Source organism: Alligator mississippiensis, chromosome 1, assembly GCF_030867095.1.
Source record: "Alligator mississippiensis isolate rAllMis1 chromosome 1, rAllMis1, whole genome shotgun sequence".
NCBI lineage: Eukaryota > Metazoa > Chordata > Crocodylia > Alligatoridae > Alligator > Alligator mississippiensis.
In genome coordinates this window covers 128,087,097-128,111,841 of record NC_081824.1, presented here as the reverse complement: position 1 = coordinate 128,111,841, position 24,745 = coordinate 128,087,097, and the positions used below count along the sequence as shown (strand labels likewise).

Here is a 24,745-nt window from a genome sequence, read left to right as displayed (position 1 = left end):
GTGCCTGCCTTTGTCTATCTATTCCCAATGTGACATCTTCCGATTGCCAAGAAGCTGCAGGGGTCTGGTCCATAGTACAGACTAGATAGCAAGCAGTGGCCTGCAGTGGCAAAATGTTGCTTGCCCATGTTAACCGGAAGGTAGTCTACCAGTCACCCATTTTCTTCTTTTTAATTAGTTCCCAAGGTACTGCTGTGATCTGCCCATCTGATCATAACTTGTATCCCTATAGTTAAAAGGATACAATTTAAACACTGGTACTGTTAGTAACTGTTGGCCTACAGTCACTAAAAGGACTTCCCCAAACATCAGTAGAGGAATGCCACCATTTTAAGAACATCTGACACTGACCTCAGGCTTTCCTATCCCATCATGCATGAGCATCAGCTTGAAGTTACTGCTAAGCTACTGGAAATCCATGCACACATTCCTCATTATTTCACAACGTCCAAATTTTGAGCAAAATCCAAACACAGCTTCCCTTCTAACTTCAGGTATCTACATGTCTAACATATATTGGGAGATGCATAGACCAGCAAGAGTCTTCCATTTGCTGTCAGTGTTTGGAGAACAACAAAGTGTAACCAAAGGGACACCAGCTATTGCATGCTGATTCACAGTAATTGTCCTTTTCCACCATTGCCATGTTTGCTGTAATTAACTACACATATGTAGCCCATATGCCAGTTTTCCTTCATCTCAACATCTGCCTTTCAAAGAGGAATTTAACTGTGCTCTTGAGGGTAATTCATCACTGCACAGAGCACTGGCTTCCCAATATGTTGACTTTTTAGTAGCAAAATTTCTAGGCACATTTTTATTGCCACATGCTGTTGTCTTGCAATAGGCATGCTAAATGAAAGACTGTGGCAGGAGAAAAGCAGCTCATAAACTGCTAAACGGGGGGACAAAGAGGCTACAACATATTTTTCATAAGTATTTAAACTAGAAGTAGCCTCTTGTGAGTCTTTCCAGGTTGACGGGTATCTATCTATAAATCTGTGTTCGTCAAGTTCTTATACCAGCACTGTGGTAACAAGAGTATTCATCTGGTTCGTTTTTTTCTCTCTAACTCAGAATAAGTTCTCAGACACAAAACCACAAAAGGATTTGAAATGGCTTTTTGATAAGCCAAAACACTAGGCATGTAAAGGTGGGGAATAGGGCAGGAAAAGGTGGAGAGCAGGGGAACATCTCAGAAGAGGCAGCAGTGGACACTGAAATGCTTGCTAGAATCTTTCCTTTGCAGTAAAAGCTTACGAGAGATGGCTTTGAACTCACTTCAGTTCTTAGTAGATGGGTGTCTACAATCTAAGCAAACACCATCCCATGGGCATCAACTGATAACTGGAGAAAGCACTATTCATTTATCCTTTTTTGTTATTAGTTGATACCAGCATAAGCAGTCTCATCAGCCATACAAATTGAATAGGCAGGGAAACTCAATTCATCTCAGCCTGAAAATTAGTTCTCCTCCAGCACAACGTCAGGGAGGGGTGGTTTGTACTGCCAGTGCATATGCTGTGTGTTGCTGTGTAAACACAGAAAGCACTTCAGTATCCAGGGTGATGAATCCATTATCTTTTGCCATCAGTTAGTTCATATTAAATGTGTGTTTATCAGCAACGAGCAGAGACACTCACAGCCATGCGGTGCTGTTTCCTCAGCTGCTTCACTCGGATTTGGTCCATGTTTGCAGCAACATCCTTCTCAGGCTGGTCTAGGTCTTCAGAGTATCTCTGCACCAAAGCTTCAGGGATTCCACAGCGGCCATGCTGGAAATTCCCATGCAGCCGTAAAGGAAAATGGAAGATGGAAAGAAAGGCAGATAGAAGCAGTACAGGTCAAAACACAGAAAACAAAAAGGGTTGTGGAGAGCATTCGATTCTCCAGACAAGGTTCTTTGGGTTAATCTGGTATCTTTTATTAGACCAACTATAATTCTCCAGGGATTAAAAAACATGCAGTTTCATTTAGCTTTAGAAAGTTTCTATGCAGGGAGAGGGGAGTTGGGACAATTCTACAGGTAGCTTTCACCATTCAGCATGCTCAGCAAAACTCCCACTGGCTTCAACTGGATTTCAGTTAAAGTTTGTATCTGTCATTAATACTTCCAGCAAAATCTGCCTCTGGTCACTCAGGGCACCTATACACATGCAGTGAGGCTGCTCTGATGTACAGCGCATTGGAGTAAACTCAATTAATAGAGTCTGCTGGAGTGTGGCAATTACCGTGGTCCAGCAGACTCCAGTCTAATGCAGGGTGCCTAACGTCTAAAAAACTTGAGAACCACTAGACTAACCCTAAAATTATCAAAATATCTGGTCAAATTTAAACGTGAAAATGCATGTTTCCCTATGAGGGCATTTAAAGCTCGTTCAACAAGCTTTAGTGAAAGCACCCCTGCTACCATTTTTCATCATGTCAGATACATGACAGGCTCTGGATGCTTTAATTAGAACGGCGCTCAAATCATGCACTCCCAGAGCATGTGTGTATCACTGCCCTCAGAGGGAAGCAAGCATTTTCCTATTTAAATTTGACTAGATCATCTGATAATTTTAGGGTTAGTCTAGTGGTTCTCAACTTTTTTAGACTCCAGGCACCCTGCGTTAGACTCAAGGAACCCCTTGGAAAATGCCAGCTCTTAGTTTTCACTCATTCTGGCTGCCTGCAGACATTTAAAAAAACAAAACAACACAAAAAAATGCTTTACCAGAAGAAGCAGTGTGTTATGTCAACCCAGCTCTGTCTGTTCAGACTGGGTGCTTCAGCAGAGCTTTCTGGCACTTTTATCTAAAGATGATTCAATTAGCTATTACATATAAGTGCCAAAAAAGCCCCACTAAAGCATCCGATCTAAACAGACATTAGGTGAGCTGGGTCCAAATAACATGATGCCTCTTCTGGGCATGCACTGGGTTCAGCGTGGGAGCATGCAAAGTTTAAATTAAAGCACCGTTTTGGGGAATTTTTAAAATGTCTGCAAGCAGCCTTTTTTACTACAGAAAAGTGAAAGAACAAATCTTGTGTTGCAAAGTACTCAGAAAGACTGCAACAGGTCAGAAGGTTTTGGACACGGTGGATTTCTATTTGAAATCTCTGGGTGTGTCCAGACAAGCGCAGACGTTTGATTCCCTGGGGACAAGTAGCAGTGGCACAGCTTACGCCGTAGCTACTTATCCACAGGGAACGCCTGTGCCACGTGCGCTTTGGCACACAGCAAGTTACCCCTGGAGCGGTAGCGGAGGCCCCACCAGCCTTACCTAGAGTCTGGGGGCCTCCCAGGGCTGCAGCCATGGCAATCCTGCAGCACAGAGCCTGGCTGGCAGCCACAGCATGGCTCTGGGAGGCCCGGGTTCACTTTTCAGCAGTGCACGTCGCCTGAGTGTGTGCTGCTTCTGGTTTTTTTTTTGTGTGGGTTTTTTGACTCCTGGATATCTAGGGATAAACCCCCCCCCCCCCCCCCCAAAAAAAAAAAAAATACCCGGATATCCAGGGGTCAAAAAAACCCACGGAAAAAAAAAAACTGGAGCAGCGCATACACAGGCAGTGCGCCCCTGGAGCACAGAGAACACTGGACTGTGCATTATGTGGTGCTGCAGACATGTTTGCGGTGCCACATACCACACGGCTGTGCTCATCTGGATGTGCCCTCTGGGCTGATATTGTGAATCCTATTTGCACACCTTGCAATGCTAACATTGTGTGACACCTTGCAGCACCCTTGAAAGGATCTCAAGGTACTTCAGGGTGCTGCAGCACCTCAGTTGGGAAATACTGAACTAGTCAGAAAAGTTTGAGGTTTCCTGGTTCTTTGTGCAATGTGAAAAGAAATCTAGGAATGCCCTGGTGATTGTATTCAAAACTATCAATCTAGCACTTCCTTTTAGTTCAGCTTCCTGCCTCCAACGGAGACCCAAAGAGGCAAGAGCATCCTAAGGATGCTCAGGAAGCCATCTCGTCTTAATCCCCATTAACTGATTGTTTTTTGTTCTGCAGGGATCCTAGGCTCCCCCCTACACTGACAATAGGACGTGATTGGGATCTGATTCCATAATACACCTCGTCACAAGCGTGGCAGGAGGCACCATTGCTGAGATCGCAGATCAGATCTCATTGCACCTGTAACTGAATGTCTGCCAGCGATTCCTCTGTCAGCCCTCTTGCCAGGTGGGGATGTGATTCCATTCCCCCTCCCACCCAGTTGCTGGAAAAAGAGACAGCCCCATCCCTGAAACTCCTCAGCTCAAGGAGGATGCAAAGTTCAGGAAAGCCAGGTAATAAATACCTGTTTGTTTTAAAAGGTTTTGCATGAAAGGCCTGATGCACAAAGAGCAGACTAGATGTAGGGTGCCTTTCATAAAGTTTTACAAATAGAAAAATAGCCCAGTTGCTGACAAATAAGGCAATAAGGGCAATAAAGGAAGAGCAAGTTGTTGTAAATATCACAGTTAAACTGCTGAAGCAATGACTTCTCCATACCTTGTCTGAATATGGTTCCTCCGTGAGATCAATCTCCTCAGACTGCAACTTGTTGTCTATCAACATTTCCAGATCCATTCCTCTAGTGCAAGAGATTTTCCTTGCTGAAACAGGCCCTAGCTTTACCACATGCTGCTGAACACTAGCAGTCTCTGGAAGCTCAGACAGCCATGGTGGCAGTGGGCTTGGAGGAGTACCAGGGTCTGGCTCAGAAGATGGCCTACTGGCAGGTGCTCCACGACAATCGATGGGGATGGATGGTATGGTCTTTTTTACTGGCAAACTTGGTGCATCTGGACTTAGGGGCATGGAAGAATGATATAACCCATTTGAAAGGCGTTCTCGGCTTTTTTTGGCAGGGACTGGTGGTGGCTGTGAAGGATTTTTGGGCTGCATTCTTGCCTCACTGCAGCCCTTTTGCTCAGCTCCTAGACCTTCCTTAAGAACTGGAGAGTAGTCAGCCCTTTCAAGCTCACGAATGCCCTTACTATGAGTTTCCAGAGGTGTCCTTGTTACAGTGTGCATAACTAAAGTAGGGTGAGCTTCACAGTTTTTAGGCAGAAACTGAGCAGTCTCTGTTGCTGAGCAGACCAGTTCCTTAGCCTTTCCCTTCTGAAAATCAGCAGCTCCTTTACTCTGCTTAGGTAGTAAGTTGCCTGCTATACTACAGCCCATGGGGGCCCGAGGTGGCAGGACAGAATCAGTTGTCTTTTTGGATGCATCTAGTGAATCCTGAGGAAAAGAGTTTACTTTCTTGCTAATGTCCTTAAGGTCAGTGCTGGATTCTCCTTGGAGGTCATCCAGGGAATGAGATCTTGGCCACATCTCAATATTTTGGGTGCCATCCAGAGTCTCACAGCTCCGGCAGACAGCAACTGGTAAACTTCTGCGGTTCTTCTTCAGACCTGTAATACTTGGAGGCTTGACACTGCTCTTCAGAGCATGATGCATGCAGCTCAGTTGGGTTTCTCTCTCTCCTTGCTGAAGAGCTTCTACTGATTTAGTCAAAGGGAGTGTTGGATAATTTGCCAGTTGGTTTCTGTTGAAGCCCTTAAAGCTGTGCTCACTTGCTGATTGTGTGGGGAGAAGGCAGGTCCTCCGAGTCTTGCCTAAACACAAATAAATTGCAATCCATTATTTTTTGTAGAAGAAATGTACAACAGGAGTACCTGTGATTACGTGCATCATGCTGAATGCCTCCAAAACACAAGGGTCCAGATACTCTGCTATGTCTCTGCTTTGCAACTTCATTACTGTTCCAAGGAGACTCAAATCTATTGGAAGGGTTTTGTTGTACTGAAATGGTTTAACACAGGGATGATCTTGCCTGGAGCAGTAGACTAGATTAGATGACCTCTTGAGATCCATCCTAAACCTATTTTTGTAGGATTCTTTAAGAGCTTCCAGCTTAATTAACAAAAATCACTTCACATCAATAAGCAGGGAGAGAAATACTATTCTTTCATTGCATCTGAAAAGTCCAGCTGGCCATCATCTTTAAATTATGCTAACAGATTTGTTTCCTGTAGAGAAATAATTCATAGGACCAGGCAGTTTTTGGCACTTTGATGGATACTTTAGGACATAAGCAATCACATTTGGTTTCTTATGATGCTTAAATATTCACTCTTAGGGAAAAGGTGTTTAACCCTTAATATTGCATTTGAAAAAATATACTAACACTGTAAAGTAAAATTATGACAAAACCTGCTACCAAGTTACTTTGTTTTAAATGAGGAATGGACTACTTACAAATGAAAACTGTGAAACACTTTGAATGGTTTTGGAAAGATTGCATAATCCCTTTTCTTGAGTTACTTGTAGGAGCAGAATAATTTTATCATAAAGGTATACAGATGTATACATGTATATAAATCTATACATCCAGATGTATTGTAGCTTACAAAAAGAAGAGGTGCTTCAAGTGGAACTTCAGGGCACAACTAATCCTAGCATTAGTCTCAGGACAGTGTGTTTTATAGTAATGGCAGGACTCAGTGATATTACGTTATTACAACCATTCAAGACAAGATCACATGGACGCAGCTGAACCAGAGGCTTTACACATTTTATCATATTTTTATCAGCTCCACATTATGATTTTCAATATGAGTAAAGTCAATAAAATCTGCTCGATACAAAAGTTGTATAAAATGAACTGATCTTGATGTAGTATTCAGGGATGTGAAATACAAGGTCACACTCAAATACACTTAGGTTTTTTATTCAAATGGTGAACTACCCTCAAAGCAAGAACTATCTCAGAGTGGCAGCACATACCATGCATTTCATTTTTTATGACAAGGACACATTTTCTTTCAAGCTTAAACTGGATTTTCTAAGGTCAGAGTAGGTAGAAAAAGCAAGGTCTCAAAGTATTTTTAATGCAAAAAACTAAAGAAACAAAAATTATTTCAGCTAAATGGTAGCTAAAGTCAGTGGTATTAGCCAACTAATCACTGCCAAAAGGCCTGTAGCATTCAGAGATCTGAGAATTTAGTTTCATTCAGATTTAAAGCAGAGTATTTTGAAGAGATGGATGCTTCTTTTCAAAACAACTTGCCTTCTGAAGTTTATCTGGAAGACACTAAGATTTGGCTTTTGAATAATGCACAGTGCTTGCTTTGGATTTGAATTCTAAAACACATCATGTGCCTGCTTCACTACAGGACATAATGTCTCAAAACTCTAGATGTATAAAGAAAAAACTTGTTTTATCTAAAAGGGAGAACTATTTGTTTTATTTTCTCTTGCCTGCAACTATCTCAAGCAACTTAAAAGTCATGGCATCAGAAAAGCCAGTAGAAAAGTAGAAACAGTTACATTTAAAGAGAAATGCAGGAAACATTACCCTAAAAGACAAGGTTGAATTAATGTAACTTCACCTGGGCTAACACAGTTTCTGAAAGCAACGGCTAATACATGAGGGTATCTTTCAGAAAATACATTAATTTTTTGGTGCCCTTACCTCCTCTGTAGCATGTTCTAATTCCACTTGTAAGCTAGGAATGGAGAAATGAATGCATTTTCTGTTTATATATTTTTGTTTGTTTGTACATTTATAGCTCCTACTATAATGGACGTTACCATTTAGGGTTTGATATGAAGTTTACACATCAAAAACTTAAAATTCCTTTTGAGCCAGAGGTACTGTCTACCCTCTAAACTTTTAGAAGACCACACTGGTCCAAACACTTACATTCTGTCCTTCAAAGTAAAATGTTGTGTGTAATCCTCAGAGTTATTGAACAATTTTAGCCGTGAAGATGACACAAGGGCTATTTATTAATTTTGGCTCATAAGCAATTAGGAAGCATATACTTGGTGATCTAATGTACAAAAAGAGTTTGAGAATAGGGGAGGGGAAAGAAGAACAGGAGACAGAGAACATAAGCTTCAAGGATGTAACAATACATCTTTAGTCAACTATGGCTATGATGCCACTGACACTGCAGTGAGGCAGCTATGGGCAGCTATGCAGAATAACTTGCAGGAATTGGACTCAATGACTAGTGATAACTCCATCTGGAGAGAATTTAGTTCATGATGGAAAAAACCAAACCTATTAATTAATAAGATATCAATCCACTTTGAAAGGTTCTAAAAGCTCATGAGAATAGTCCCCTTCTCAAAAAAAGTCAGGCTCAGAGCCAGTGCTACAGTCTTGAACGGAAGGCAATGAGCCAGATCATGGTCTCCATTACAATGATCCAAGACTGGAGTGACTTAAATGGAGCCATTACAGTACTACCTAATTCAAACCAGTGTAAATCTAGCTTAATCATCTGCAAACAAAATTTTTTTAAGAGTTCAAACTATGTAGGGTAGACAATGGTTTTAAAATGTAATTTATTAACATGTAAAAATGTATGCATATATTAAACATATTAACATGTAGCAGGAGACTTGGTGCTCCTGCTGTTTTAAGAGAAGACAGACTGCATATGGAGCAGTCAGCTGGTGCTTAAGACTGGCAATCAGGAGCCATAGGACCCAAAAGGGGCTGGCCAAACAGGATATAAGCCCAAAGCCTGAGTTGAGGTGGTAGTCTGATCCTGGCAGCCAAGATGTGAAAAACACCTGAACAGCAGGGCGGCAGCTAGGCTCTTGACAAACATCTAAGCTGGGGTAAGCAAACCAGTGGTTTGGGGAGTGAGACAAAGGGAGGAAAGATGGTTTCAGCTGGCCTGGGAATGGGGCCAGGGCTCAGAAGATAGGGGCCAAAGCCAAAGAGCAGGACCACAGCCAAATGGTGATGAGAGCAAGGAGAGTCAGGGACTGCAAGGAGTGAGAGGCAGAGCCAGGGACTAGTAGCCCAGGAGGGCAAGCAGGGCCAGGGAGCCAGGAGGTCTCAACTGGCCTAGGAGTGGGGCCAGAGCCTGGGAGGGGCCAAAAGCTGAGAAACTGCTGGGGCCAGGGAAGCCAGAGATCTCAACTGGCCTAGCAGTGGGGTCAGGGTGTAGGAAGAGGGACTGAAGGCTGGGAGGACCACCACTGGAGACCAACAGGATTAGGGACCCACAGCCCAGAGAAGGGGAGAGTCAGAGCCAGGGGCACAATGCCTCAAGAAGGATAGGATTAGGGTGAGGGACCCAGGGCTTTACCCAGGAGCAGCTAAGATGGGCGAAGTGCCTAAGTATAAGCAGAGAGAGACAGCTAGATAGCAAACGGTGACATCTGCAAGGTGTAAAGGGCAGTTGAAGCCATGTACTAAGCCCTCAGTGCTCAGAAGACGGGGGCCAAAGTACTGCTGAGTAATGACACCTAAGCATAGGAGTGGATGAGATCTTGCTCAAGGATCCCAAAGGCAGCCTCCCTTTTCTAAGTATTTATTTCCATCATGGCATGACAGGCAAGCAGAAAGGGGAGAATGCTTAAGGGGCCAAGGATATAATAGGAGCAGCGTGACCGTCAGGGGGCATCAGGGGCCACCCTTGGGGTCCTAGCCTGTTACACATGGTTTTTTTACTTATTTTTGGCCAGCATTTTTGGTATTAATTAATTCTTATGAATCCCGCATGTCATTAAACAGGTTGATGCTTTTCATAAATCTATCCACTGCAGTAACATCTCTAAAAACATACTGTGCCTCTCTGAAAACTGAAGGAAAACAGGCAGTTCCTCTCTCCTACTATAAAGTCTGGAAACTTTATGTTTATTTTCATGTTAGGAGGCTAATCACTATTTCAAGTCCAGCTAAATGCCTACGTCATGTAAGCCAGTTTTCCCTTCTAGCATTGCCTTACTTCCTGTTTGGGACAGCAACGTTTCATTTTCCCGTGTTATTTTTAGGAATTCAAATATAAAGAATGAGTCTTATGACCCTGTATTGTCATCCCCCTCAGAATACAAAAATAGTCAAACTCATGTTTCTGAAGAACTTCATGTGACATTTTTTTTGGCTATAGCAGCAGATTTTTATCCACTCTAATCTTTATACTGTGAACAAATCAGCCACCCAGGGACACAAGAGAGTGAATTCAGGATGGCATGTCAGTTCTAACGTCAGATTTCCTTAACTTCATTTTGGCATTGTTTTCTGTGTTTACAATTCCTGCTTTTTTACAGTGACAATGAAATAACAAAGACATGACCACAGGCACGATAGGGAGTCATGGCTTAATTTCTTTCATGAATGAAAATATAAACTGGTATAAATAGAGAATTCTATTAAAAAATAAATAGAGAATATAAGGTGGGACAGCTGCATGCCTTGTGGTTTCTCCTTTTATTTAGTTAGCATGGATGGGTGCTATTTGGACACTTTGGGGCAGACACATAAACCCACATATCCCATCTCACATTTTTTCCTGTGCTACCATGGGTAAGTCACTTAGACTGCCCGTGCCAGAGTATCTCACTGGCAAAATGGAGTTCAACTTTTCTATTTCACAATGATGTTGAAATACATTATATTAGGTATCTCTGTATTTTTGTAATGAGGGCCATATAAGTACCTAAGATAGGCAACTAATTCTACACCCACTGATAAGGGAGGTAGCAAACAGGGTTTTGTACTCAAGTTGTAATAAGTTATCTGAAAATTTGAAACTGATGTCAAATGAGTGATATCAACCCGCAAAAGTACACTGTATTTGTCATTTAAAAAATGTTTAAACTAGCTCCCAGGAAGCCTGCTTCCAGAATTTGCTCCCTTTTTCATGATTAGCCGTTTGTTATTGTAGGGTTGTTTGAAATGTGTTTGTATGAGCCCGCTGGTTATCCTTATTTTAAGGGAACAGAGCCAACAGACCGTATCTTGGAAACAAGACAGATACAAACAATTATGGTCCATGGACTTTGCAAAGAAGGTGGGACTCATTTCAGACCAACCAACCTTGACATAATTCCTTTACCACAAACTGAATGAGTCCAACAACAAACAAATATTCTTCCCATAATGGTTTTCAAAGGAAGTCTTCAGTGCATTAGCACATAGAAATGGGGTGAAAATACAGCAAGCCAAAGCTGAACCGCAATATAAAGAATTAGTGGAAAACCTAAATGGAAATATTAGTTTAAACATAAAAGTAAGCATTCCAAAAGCAGTCAGGCAATAACAATTGCTTTACAAAGATTTTATTATACTGTTAAAAAAACCCACAAAACCCTATACAAGCAGCAATTTAACTCTAATTGAAGATAAAAGGGAAAGAAGATTATCACCTTTGCTGTGTATCTAATTTTCATTATGCTCCTTAGCTAGAAACATATATAGAACAACATTAACTTGTCTCTTTCTTCAGCACAATATGCATATCTCTGGAACAGTTGGAGCACAGTCATCAAATACTCCCTGTAAATTCAGACTGATTTGTTCATGCAATAACAAACATGTACTGAAAGGGGCTACAGTTCAGGAGACAACCTTGATCCCTTTGTCTCCAAGGACTATGGAGGAGAGTGCACCATGAACTTAATGCACTTAGTTCAGAACAAATAGCTCCCTACAGGTATATCTTCAAGTGGTAGATTCAAAATGAATGCACAGACTCTGGGGAAGGTATTTTATCTTTACTCATGGCTGGAAGAAAGTTCAGATGCCCACAGCTACCTCAAAGAGGGAACACTACTTTTGGTTTTCCATCCACATTGGCTGTGGGGGTTGAAGCCACATAGAGAGCCACAGAACAAAAACTCAAATGATGCCACCAAAATAATGTGGCACCAAAATAATGAAATAATGATGCCACCAAAATAATGAAAACAAAAGCAATTTTACAAATTACAATATTACAGCTCTGCTGGCAACTTTACACCTTTACTGAAATAAGCAATCCTCATTATACAATAGTGTGACTCCTTCAAAACGCAGAAAAGCAGACTTTACTACCTCCTGCCTTTCCAATCATACAATGTCTCTCACTGACCCAAGCCAATACACATATAGTAGGTAGTTTTGGCTTCCTGCTATCGCTTGCTGGAGTTCATGCTAATGCTCAAACATTGTGATAACAGGCTTCTTTGATAGCAAGAGGATTCAAAATGCATCTTGAGCAAACAAACAAAACCACTGCCCGAAATGGAGAACAAGATTTTTTTGTTAAGGCCATGAATAAATTCAACTAAGCCTTAATGGGAAGCACAGGGAACTACCCGCTGCCAACACTCCCCTTTCAATAGCTGTGTCTCAATATGACTGGTACCAGTCTGAGGAGGCAGTGGCTGCACAAGACTACAACAGGAGAGGGAGCCTGAGGAAGATGGGGTTGAAAGGGCCTGCGGTCTTAAGATTCCAGTAGAAAGAAAATGATCTGGAGATTGCTGCTTTTATAAACTGGTAGATGATATTGAATACAATCTACCAATCATAACAAAAAGCAACGGGTCTGCTAAAGTGGGTGGGGTGAGAAAGGGGAGATGGAAGCAGAGTGACCATGCAAAGCAGGAGTGAGAAAGACAAGCATGAAGTGGGTCCATCTTTTGACAAAGCACAGAGGTAAAAAGGATGCAGGATTGTGTGCACAAGGCAGTTGTGAGTGTCAGTGGTTGTCTTTGTTGTCATTACCATTCTCAAGGTTCTCACTGCTTTCGTAGCAACCCGAATCCCGGGGGGAGCATCCACTTAGGCCCTGGCCTTCTATGAGAAGTTTTTCCTGAGATCCTGATTGGTCGCTGTTACCTGAAGGAGGTGAGAGAATAAAATGAAAGTGCCATTAAGCAGGGCATATGGGGCAGTTCTTTGATGTTAATCTGCTCCCAGAACAGCTATCCTTACACTGCTGCACTTACTACATCATACTAGGCTTGCCAGGAGATAAAGTTATATGGAATATAATCACAGTGGGAACAAGATTCTATACAATAGCTTCATCTTAGTGCATGCAAACCGTAACCTGAATAGTGAAAGTGCAATAGAGACTTCTTAAGAGTAGAGTGACAAAGGCTTGAGAGGGGAGCTACAGCACGAATGGATCCAGCCAAAATACTAGTTATTTTCCCCAATGGCAGGGGAGAGCACTGGGGTATTGGTAGTAAAAATTTTTACTCCCTTGCTCTGTAAAAAATCCGCAGTGCACAAAATATACTGAATCAGGCTTTCCTGTATTTAGTGCTTAGGGCTGAGTCAAATGTGGTGTTCTGTAGAGGAACTAAATTCAGGACTGTGAAAAACAGAATACCCGATTGCATGGGGCAGGGTTTTAGCTTACATTGCAATGACTTTCCTTCAACAAAGGCTAGAAATTGCTACTTTAATTCCTATTCTTAGAGCATGAAAAAGTAATTATGGAACAGAGTGTAGACCAGCTTCCCCACTCTAGCTCTAGTTGTGTTCTCCCCACTCCTATCACCCTTTCACAGAAATGGATACTATTCTCTGCAATCCCATTTCCAAATTCAAACTATAATTGAAGGTCACTAGAAAAATGATTACTGCTCAAAGCAAGCATCATGAATCTTGCAAACAATGAAGGAAAAGAGCACATTAAAGTATTCCAAAACAGAGGAAAGGCTGAAAGATTCTTTATGTTTTCCTGGGAGAAAGATATGGCTCCCCAGAAAATGTACATACAAGGGAAAAGAGGTCAAAGGAAGGTGAAGAAATATTTTTCTGCTTGTGAAAATATAGACCATACAGCAACATAATTAGACCCACTCTCTGGGTTAGCAACACTTGTTTTCAGGATAAATTAATCCAAGTTATTTTTATGACTATGAATCTTGCTGCTCTGTTAACCCCTTAATTGCAGTGCTCAAGCTATCTAGCCCCACGGACTGGATCCCATGTGCAGGGCTGGTATGTGGGAATCGCTCCATGGGCGCAATCTGACTCTGCATGCTTCGATCTGGCTGCACACCAGCATAATCTAGCGCGGAGGGCAAGTCATCTAGTTTGCAAGGCTCCCCATGGGGCTGGAAATCTGGCATCAGGGGAAAAGCAGTTAATTCTGCCACTGCTCCCACAGTGCCAGATTTCCAGACCCATGGGGAGACAGGAAGTCTTTAATGACTTGAACTTTGCAGTCTGGTAGCTTGATTCATTGAAACAAAATGGTTGCAGGTGCCTTGAAACACATGGACATACGGACTGAGACTTTAAAAAAAATGGAAGACAGGGCAGATATGTCACTAATAGACTAACTGAATCAGAGATGCATAAGCTTTTGTGAGCAAAAGCAATTCCTCAGCTGCTTATAGATTCATAGATGTTAGGGGCATGAAGGGACCTTACAAGATCATTGGGTCCAGTCCCCCTGCACTTGGGTAGGAAAGACTGCTGGAGTCAGATGACCAAGCTGGGCATCAAAATGCTCTTCAAGAAAGCTTATGAGTCTCTGATTCAGTTAGTCTATAACAGTGGTATCAACTCATCTGGCTCATGGTGAGTTTGCACCTGGAGGGTATATAAGTGGTGCAGGGGTAGTCCTAGGGCTGGAATGCACCCACAGACCCCCTTCCCTCCTTCATTCGCCCTCCCCTTACATACCAGATCTAGCTCCTGTTCCAGTAGGTCTGGGACCCTTGCTGTATGTGATGCAGATCCCAGAATGGGTGCTGCGCTATGTGTGGTGCAGTCTGAAGGGGGGGTGTGCATGTAGCTCTGATCCCAGACAGGCTGGAGCAAGCACCACACTGCACAAGATGCCTGCTCCAGCCAGACTGCACCACACGTGGTACCTGCTTCCGCTTTTCGAAGATCTGCACTGCATGAGGCGCTTGTAGTGCAGCTTGTATCCTGGCCTCCACCCATAGAGCTGGTCTGGCCTGAACTGTGCCCCATATAGGTCTGCTCAGACCCAGAGGCAGCACCAGGGGCCGGATGGCTGGGTTCTGTGGGCCACATCTGGCCCACAGGCCGTGTGCTTGATGCTTCTGGTCTATAAAGTGCAATTCTAACCTGCCTTCTTCTTGCCTTCAGACCAACAAGGCTAACTATCTCTCTCTTCTTTTAAAAGAATGAAAAGTTCATGTCACTCGTGGGCTGGTGACTGTCCTTGAATGTTATACATATAGTTCACAAGACAGCAGAGCATGTGTGAAAATTCTGATACAATAAAAGGCCAATGTTAATCCACCTGTTAATCCAAACTTGAATCCAAATGCTAACTCCCTGAAAGCCTAGATCTAGAACAACACAGAAATGCCTGGAAAAGATAGCTGCAAATGAGTTTCTACACTAGACTTCTCTCCCAGAAGCAGTCTGGCCAGCTGAGAACTGGCAAACCCCCCCAAACCCCCAAATCTTACTGTCATATTCCTGTAAGAGTTCCACGGCTGTGAGGAGGACGGCCCTGTGTTCAGGGTCTCGGATATTCAGCTCATCCAAGTCTTCCTCCTCTAGCAGCTTGAAGGTGTCCAGGTCTTCATAACCATTGAACAGAAAAGTGGGCATGTGCTCCTGTGGGAGGGAAACAGATGAGCTGCAGGGCAAGGCAAAAGCTCCACCAAAAGTAGAAAAAATAAAGTTCAGCCAATCCATGCTTCTCTAGGCAGTTTCTTCTTTAGCACTGCTTTCTAGGGGTTTTTTGTTTCCTACTAGGATTCTTATTTTGCTATTCTTGCAAATCCTGCTCCTGCTTTTGTTCTAACAGATTCCAGCCTCTTTTGCGCTTTACTAATAAAAGATAGAAAATAAGGGTATCAACAGGTTATTGATAAGCAAAATTTAGTTGCGATTTAGATGGAAACAGTATAATCCATATAGTACTTTCTTACTGAAGGATAAGTCCATATTAAGCTTTTATTAAAGCACACCTTCTTCTACATGAACAACCTGTTTATTCTCTTGAAGCTTTAGATTTTGAGAGCCCACATTTTCATCTCTGACTTATTGAGTCGAGAGAAAATTCAAACACACTGTATTTTCTCATATACCATACACCCTCAAGTAATGCTCACACCTTGTTTTTGGAAGGCAAAATGAAGAAAAAAGGGAAATTTTCAAGGACTGAACAAATGTAACTGCTTTGTCCCACTCAAAATTGCACATACTTGCAGGGTTAATGGAGCAGAAGCTTCTTGCATGCTCCTAATGCAGCCACCACCAAATTTCATAGCTAGCACTGAAAACACTAGCAGCTGTAGCAGGAGGAAGCAACAACCCTTGGCTGTTCTTTTAATTGCCTAGTTGCTGGTCCTGGAAAATTCAACCCCCAGCAGCAGCAGCAGCAGCAGCAGCAGCAGCAGTAGCAGTAGCAGTAGCAGCAGCAGGGCCTGCCCTGGCAGCAGCTTGAGGGTGTCCCTGTACTAAAGTGAAATGGAGAGAGAAAGGAAAAGAAACACTACATGTGCTGGACAGGAGGGCAGCGCAGTGAACACATGGAGTTCCCTAGCTGCTTGTTGCGCCTCCAGAGCCAGCCTTAGGGGTGAATGAAGTGGGCAACTGCCCACGGCACCGTGGTCACTGGGGTGTTACACAGAAATGCACAGGAGTGCTCTATCCCCGCACCACCCCGGCCAATTGGCACCCCCCTGCCTCCAGCCACCAGAGGTCCAGCTGGGGGTAGATCCACACCCCCCACCCCGCTCTAGGCCCTAAGAGTGCAGCTTCCCACAGTACCGGCAGAGGAGCAACTGGAAAAGCTTTTGCCCCCAGGGATCTGCAGCTCCACTCGCACTTTGGCCCAGGCATTTGGTCCACCCCTTGGGCCATGCTCTGGTGTCCTGCGACTCTGCCCAAAAGGGGGCAAGGAAGCAGTGCAGGACACCAGGAGGGTGTCTCACACAGATCAGGAGCACTCTGAAGACCGGACAAGCCTGTCTGGTACTCAGCTGCTCACTGGGCTCACCCTAAGCCTGCCTGAGCCTTGAGGCTTGCTGTGGGCATGTGCTAATTTAAGCGCAGCCCCTCGGCCCTACTTCCTGCCCACTCTGAGCATGAAGCTCCCCCAGCCACCACCCTGGCCCTCTTGGCAGCCTGCTTCTGCCATCGGACTCCTCCCAGCCGCACCAGAGGCTGCAGCCCACAAAGGCAGCACAGGTCTTGCTCTTGATCTCTGGGAGCCCACATAAAGCAGCCTGTGTCCTTGAGAGCCATCTGGCAGGGGCAGGGTTGAAGGTGCTCAGGCCAGACAAGGAGCTAGCCTCCATACCCTGCGTGCAGTAAACTCCCCAGGTGGGGCTGGCTTGTGTCAGGCTCCCACTGTGTCCCAAGATGGCCCTAGAATTGAAGCTGGCAGGGAATTAACGTTGCTTGCCCCCAGCTGCACTACTCTAAGCAGGGAGGAGCCGGGCAACTCGTGGGGCTTTGCCGGTACACAGCCCACTCTGTGCAGCCCAGCACACCCCGGTGCATGGGCCTGGCCCAGCTGAAGATTGCACTCCCACCTGCACCTTTCCACAGAGCATGGGGATCACAGCCTCTAAGCTCCGGGTCTGGCTGTGCACTGGGAAAGGGCCAGCCTCAAGCTCACTGAGGCAGCTGGTGGAGGGCAAGGGGGAAGGGAGCCAAGAGAGGGGTGGGAAGCCAGGGGGAGGGTTGGGGGGACCAAAATACAAGTTTGCCCAGGGCATCATTTTCCCTAAGGCGAGCTCTGTGTGTTTCTTAACTCAAGGCACACATCCCCTTTTCCACGAGATAATTTTCAGAAAAAAAGTGTGTGGTATGTGAGAAAATATAGTATTTGTTGTATGATGCCACTAGACATTTGATGCATTCTTCACAATGGCAAGGCACTGTCACAGTCCTGTAATAACTTTCTGTTGGCAGTCTGGTAGCTTAATTCATTTACTGAAATAAAATGGTTGCACGTGCCTTGAAACAGATGGACAGAAGTACTTTTGTGCTGCTTTAAACTGAGACTTTTAAAAGAACAGAAGAGAGGGATGCTTACAGACTAACCGAATCAGAGACGCACAAGCTTTTGCAAGCACGCTTCATAAGATGCTTGTGAGAAGTAAGACAAGTGAGCTCTTTCTCACAAAAGCTTGTGCATCTTTGATTCAGTTATCTATCCTGCCTTCTGCCTGACTTCAGACTAAAATGGCTAACTACCTCCCTCTTTCATTTTTTTAAAGAACCAATTTAAACAAAACAATCCAATAAAAGGATAACATTTTGAAGCTGCCAACATCCATATTAGGGTCCATTACAAATATGAAGGAATAAAACAACGAGCTTTGAATTATTTTAAAAATAGCTAGAGGAAATTGCTAACATTCTGGTTAAATACTTACTGGTAAATAGATTAGTAGCTAAACACAGGCAAGCCAACATTATTCATATTATAGAGCAGAAGTGTCAAACTAATCTCATGTCCTGGGCTGGATCCAGCCTGGGGCAGGCAGTGGCAGTGGTAGCTCTGGCACCGGGCATATAGTGGTGGAGGTTCTGGCTTTGGCCACAAGCCCCCATGCTGGAGCCAGAGCTGCGGCTGCCATCATCTGCCTTGTGCCATGGCAGCAGCTCCAGCTCTGGCATGGGGTACACAGCTCTGGCTCTAACCCAGAGCACATGCCAGTGGCAGTGGAAGCTCCTCCAGAATGGGTTGGAGGCAGGGTCAGTGGAAGAAGCAGCATGGCCATGTCAGTGCAGATAGATGAAGTGGCCAGAAAGGAAATGGGGCTGTATCAGTGACCTCCTGCCACTAACCACTGTGTCCATCAGCACTCAAGGGCCCTGGATTCTGTGGTAGGACATCCCCCCCTGGCCATGCCTTCCTGACTTTTGGTGGCCTGATGAGCTGGGTAGAGCAGCTCCGCAGGCCAAATCTGGACTGTGGGCTGTGCTTGACACCCCTGTTAAAGAGCATATAAATATCATAACAACCAATAATACAATCACCTTTCTAAACTTTCAGTATGTTCTTAGATTTGGAATCCACTTTCCTAAAAGAGCTTGCTACATAGATGCACAATGTTACATAGATGCACAACATGTCACATCTCTTTAATAACCAAGCAGAAAGGATAAACTACCAGCAAAGCAGTTCATGTCCAGCTTATTTGAGTTTGAACATCCTGGAACATGGAATAGGAGCTGTCTTATTAAAGAAACAGTAACCTAATATATCTACTATGGGGTTTATTAGTGCATTATCTCATTGCCAGACTGTGGCATTAATTATGATCCTCGAGTGTACATAACTGCACCTCACAGTAGTCTATTAGGCTGGTCTGTTATTATTATTATGCAAAAGAATAACAGTAGTGAAAACTGAGGCCTGATTCTCCTCCTATTAAATTAATGGGGACAATTTCTTTGGTTCAAGATTTGGTTTGGAGATTAATTGGTTTGGATTGACTGATTTCCATAGATCTAGGGCATAATATTGAGACAGACCCTGCGCTGATGGGACCACATATAGGATGTTGTGAGGAACGAAACATTTCAGTGTTCATATATTCTTATGTTAGTGGCTCCTGAGCAAATGGTGGCCTGGAGCAATTGCCCCACTTTCCCCTCAACATCTGCACTCAAGATTTGGATTGCCCTGTGAAGTGTTTGAAGACTTTTTTGACCCAAGATTGTGTACTCACTACCCACAAGATGAAAGATAGAGAGAATGGGAACTAACCTTTAAGTTGATCCGATCAAGGAGATCCTCAACAGATTTGGGCTGAGGTGGTCTCCCTTTTCGTCGTCTTCTTGTGGGCCGCTTTGGCTTCTCTTCCTCCTCATTTAATACATCCACATATATAAATTTGAAAGTCCCAACTTTGTTGTTCAACAGGCCCATCCAAGTGCCCATGGGAGGTTTGCTGATTATATCAATGATATCACCTTTCTGTTGGCCCAACAAACAAGGATGGGACAGTTAGACATATTTTCCTCTCAATTTTCTGGCAGTCTTCATTCTGACGGTTTTTCACTTATGAAGAATGTATCATCAAAACATGTCAGAAGGATTTGCAAACATCAGTTAGTTCTCACCATCTCCTTTTGAGATGTGTATTTACAGGTAGGAAAAGATGCAGAGAGAGTCCAAACTACTTGCCTGAGTTGACCTAAGACTGGGTTCTAACCCTGGCTCTATGTCTGGAATAGATCCCAAAAGTACAGATGTTTGCAGGTTTTCACCAGTAGTTCTCAGCTGTCTATGGATCACTGCTTGTCTGTAGAGAACTTGCCGGCATTCCTTAAGCTGTGCTGATCTCCAGCTGTTATTCCAGCTTTATGAGACTATTAATGGCCAATGTAAAATAGAATAGATTTAAGCTGCTCTAACTAAGTGCATGTGGAGTACAGCTCTGGCTCTTCAGGTGGGTTGGCTTTGATACAGGGACTTCAGGACTAGGAACGTGCAAAGGTGAATGTTATACTATTTTTGCACTTGCCCTCACCATATACTTGCCCTTGATGGACTAGAACAGTGGTTCTCAAACCCTTTTTTCGTGGACCACTTGAAAATTGCTAAGGGTCTCGGTGGACCGTTTAATAAACTTTTTTTGTTCTACAAATCAAAGCACACAATTTATATTTTAATATCAGTAGTCTTACCTTACAAGTACAGATATTCTCAGTTGTTCCGCAACTTTTCTGTGGACCACCTGAATGGAGCTTGTGGACCAGTGGTGGTCCATGGACCACAGTTTGAGAACCTCTGGGCTAGAGTATTTTTGGACCCTCCAAACAGCTGACTCTAGTTATCTTTAACAGGGATTAGCAACTCTTATAATTTTTAAGATGCCATGGTGATGGGGGCCATATAAGAACACTGATAGATAGATTAAGTTAAATAAAACAAACCTGTAAATCCAAATAATCTAAAGGGACTTGTTCATGACAAGTCATGATCCAGCTGGGTAATCGGATAGGATGTTAGGGGTTACCATAACTGAAATTACTTTCTAAAAGATGCTTTGAACAGATTCACCCTTTCCCACCTCCCAACAATTTTGAATAATATTCCCCAGGCCCCTCCCTGAATCAGATGGGTTATTCTTCTTGTCTTTTGCTTGGAATTACCTTTGAAAATTCATAAAATCATAGTAAAGCAGGGCAGGAAGGGACCTCTGGAGGTCATCTACTCAAACCCCCACTCAAGACAGGATCATCCCTGTCCACACCATCCCACACTAGTCCATGTCTGACCCGTTCCTAAAACTATACAAACAACCCAGCTGCACAGCTACAAGGCATGTTGCCCAGAGACACCAAAAACACCCTAATCGGCCGCAGGCAAAGCAGCAGGCCATGGATTGCTAATGTCCCACTGCTGAAAGAATTGTTAACATACACTCAAGAGATCCAAAGAGGGCCATGGACTCTGCTGCAGAAGCCCATCTCCTCACCCCAGCCTGTACCTATCTGACCATGGGGTAAAATTCCTTCCTGACCCCAAATGTGGTGATTGAGCCAATCCTGAGTAAAAGGGAAAGACCCTCAGGAACACTGGCACACCCTAGTGTCATTTTTGATGGTTTTTTCCCCAAATCTTTGCACAATGGAAATGAATGTACAGTGCATTATTTTTAGTTCTATCTAGTAATTAAACCTCAACACCACCTCAGATTCCAACTCGCTCCTCTTCCTATTTCTTTCTCTGGCATTAATAATCTTTCTTAGGAAATATTATGCATTACATACCTATAGCTTATGATATTTGTTATCACCTAAGCAACAAGTGCATGCTGAGATTCCAGAACAAGAGAGGCAGGAGGGTCACTAAGAGCACTTGCTAAGCTCATAAGCATGGTAAGCTTCTGATATTGACTCTAGATATGGACTGATGTTTGACTCAAGAAGGAAACTGGTACCTTGAGTTTCAGAGAGTCGGTATCGTATGGGCTAGGTGTAAAATCTGTGTGAACCCTGGCACGTCCACAAAAAGGTCCCCTGTATGGAGGCTCTTCATCATCCCCATCTTCAGACTTGACGCTCTCTCTGTTGCTGGCCGAAGAATCTGTTGTACTCACAGTCTGACCACCTGTGTGCGTGGGGTGGAAGAGCAGTTTATAAAAAAGTACAATACTTGAGGGAAAAGCTTAATTGACAGTCAGAGCTGAGAAAAGCACTGGTTAGAGCCAGCCAGAGACCATGTCCCTTTTCTGTAAAAATTTTTGACAAAATGAAAACGCACCAGAAAGGCACCAGAGATGTGAAATTCAGGTACCTCATTCACCTAGGTACCCAATTCACCCTCTCTAGACTAGGGATCTTTGGCTAGACTGCATTTCTCAAGATGGACTCTGTGTCCTGTGACAGTGAGGGGAAGTGGCTGCATAATGGTGATACACCACTGGAGATGCGTTTGACTGGGAAACTGAATTGTGACTCATAGAATAATAGGGTTGGAAGAGACCTTAAGAGGTTGTCTAGTCCAACCCTCTGCATGAAAGCAGGATGTATTATTCATAAACAATCCCTGGAACATGCTTAATCAGCCTCTCCTTGAAAACCACCAGCGAAGGAGATACCACAATTACCTGGGGAATTTATTCTACTGCCTTACTATTCTTACAGATAGGAAGTTTTTCAGAGAATCTGAGACTGAATCTGCTTTTTTGCAGTTTAAAGCCTTGCGTTGTGCCCTCTGTAGCAAGGCAGAATAGTTGTTCCCCCCTCTTATTTATGGCAATCTTCCTAATATTTGAAAACTACTATCATGCATGCCCTTTATCTTCCTTTCTCCCACCTCAATGCGTCTAGCTCTCTCAACCTTTCACTGTATAACTTACATTCCAACGCCTTTATCATCTTTGTCTCCTGCCTCTAAATTGTCTCCAATTTCTACCCATCCTTCTCAAAATTTGGTGCTGAGAACTTCACACAATACTCCACCTGAGGCCTAACCTGCATTGAGCAGAATATTACATACCATATTCCAATGACTGCAGCCCCACATTACATCTCCTTTTTCTATTGTAATCTTATCACATTGCTGACTTATGTGGAGTCCACCACAACTCCTAGATCCTCCTCAGCATGGCTACAGTCAGCCCAGTTATCTTCTGCTCTGAATTGGTCATTTTGTTTTTCTTCCTAGCTATAAAGCTTTAATTTGCCTTTGTTGGATTCCATTCTGTTGTCTAGGGCCCAGTTCTCCAAACCATCAAGATCCTTTTGAATGCTAATCCTATGCTCCAAAGTGTTTGCAAGCCCTCCCAGTTTTGTGTCATATGAGGGAATGTGGTGAGATTGTTTTTTAACGAAAAACCAATTTTCAGGTTGTAATTTGTTTACTCCAAAAACCCATTTCCATTAAAAATAATGTGCATGGAAATGTTTCAGCTAGACTTAAACACTTGTGCCTCCCATTAAGTGCTTTGGGATGCACAGGCCTTTTGCTGTTTCGAAAATGCAACAGCTTCTAGTAAGACTAATGCCAAAAACTCCCACACAAGGATTATTACCACATCATCTCCAGCATTCTCTTGGCCTTTACTAGTTACTAGCTTTTGGTAGGTGAAATTCACTCTACATGGAAGGCCAGCACTATATACAGGGCCTACTTACACCCTGTTTTAAAGTTAGAGACATTTGACGCAATTCTTTCTCGAAGGAGACCAAGCTCTCACAGGAGCAGGTTATCTAACTTTTGCCCCTTGAACAATGAAGGATGTTGTGGGGGAGAATCCAGTGAAAAGATTTGATCATTCTCCAACATGCTTTGATCCCAAATGAACCAAGCAGTCATACCCTGGTTCTGGAAAAGCTACTGGTGAAACACTGTAGCTGTCACTGATATTATTTACTTTTGTTATAGTAGAGCCTGGAAGCCCAATTCATGGAAGCAGGTTCCCCATTTTTCTAAACTCTATTTAAAACACAGAGCAAAAAAAGATGGTCCCTGCTCCAAAGAGCTTTGCAACAGTTCTGAGAGAAATGCTGCTGCTTATAAGTGCTTAATGATTTGCCCAGCAGCACTTCTGCTTGTGACTCTTCTTGTTTGGCTATGCTCTATTTTATTTACTCTGGAAACCTCTATCCCCTGCAACAACAAAACAAAATGATGCAATTACAATTGAACTTACTCATTGAGCTCTGACCACTTAAGGAGCTCCTTAGGCTTTCCACTGAACCACCAGCTTTCAGCTTGGGCTTATCCAGAGAATCAGTGTCTGGCTGTGGTGACTGTGGAGAACCTGGCAATACATCAGGGCTGGAGTCCTGAAAGAGATTTGAACCATTTCAGATGGCAGATTCTCACAGATATTGCATACATCTGAGAGGTACTTATTTGAATTGGTACATATTCTACTGCATAGTACCAGGAAGGGAGAAATTTTTATATTTGTTATTTATGGGCTACATTATGATGTTCCCAGATGACATCATTGGTATCCCATCAGGTGAGGGGCTATATAAACACAAAGCAGGAGACAGTCCTGTCCCATTGAACTTAAAATTGTAAGTAGAGAAGACAAAATAAAGATAGCACACAGGAAACATTATTACTCCCAATTTACAGATGGGGATTGAGGATACAAGAGAGATTAAATAACTGTCCAGGATGTCTGGGACATAGCTGGGCACTGAACTTCCCGACTTCCAGTCTAGTGGCCTGGTATAAAACCATCCTTCATTTATTTGTTCGTTTGCTCTCATAGATGTACTAAGGTGTAGGTGGTCATTTTACATACTATTTTAAAAAAGAAATAGAAGTATCTTGTCTTATTCACTGGAAAAACATTTGAAAAACCAGCAGGGAATATTTAATCTTTACACAAAACTCACAACTCAGAAACTGCAAAATAAAGATACTAAATATTCACAATGAACGCGTTTACCAAACTGTTAACTGAATCAGGAATTTACATACGATTCATACAAATTAGTAGCACCGTGTATAACGGACAGGATTGGAAATTAAGTTTCCTGCAACAAAGAACTAACTTTCTTTTTTGTTCATATACCTAAAGAGAAAAACAAATAACT

The 24,745-nt window shown here is 43.2% G+C and overlaps 1 protein-coding gene across 9 annotated transcripts in view; it reads right to left on the bottom strand.

Moving 5' to 3' along the window:
- SASH1 (SAM and SH3 domain containing 1) overlaps window positions 1-24,745 on the bottom strand; it is an 843,969-nt gene that overhangs the window by 4,585 nt on the left and 814,639 nt on the right. For all 9 annotated transcript variants that reach the window (XM_019488349.2, XM_019488350.2, XM_059713862.1 and 6 more), the window contains 7 exons: window positions 23,842-23,977; window positions 21,625-21,794; window positions 19,443-19,652; window positions 15,175-15,325; window positions 12,494-12,607; window positions 4,486-5,594; window positions 1,644-1,775 (listed from right to left, as the gene is read on the bottom strand). In XM_019488349.2, coding sequence (XP_019343894.1) covers window positions 1,644-1,775; window positions 4,486-5,594; window positions 12,494-12,607; window positions 15,175-15,325; window positions 19,443-19,652; window positions 21,625-21,794; window positions 23,842-23,977 — 2,022 coding nt within the window. The remainder of the gene's footprint in view (window positions 1-1,643; window positions 1,776-4,485; window positions 5,595-12,493; window positions 12,608-15,174; window positions 15,326-19,442; window positions 19,653-21,624; window positions 21,795-23,841; window positions 23,978-24,745) is intronic.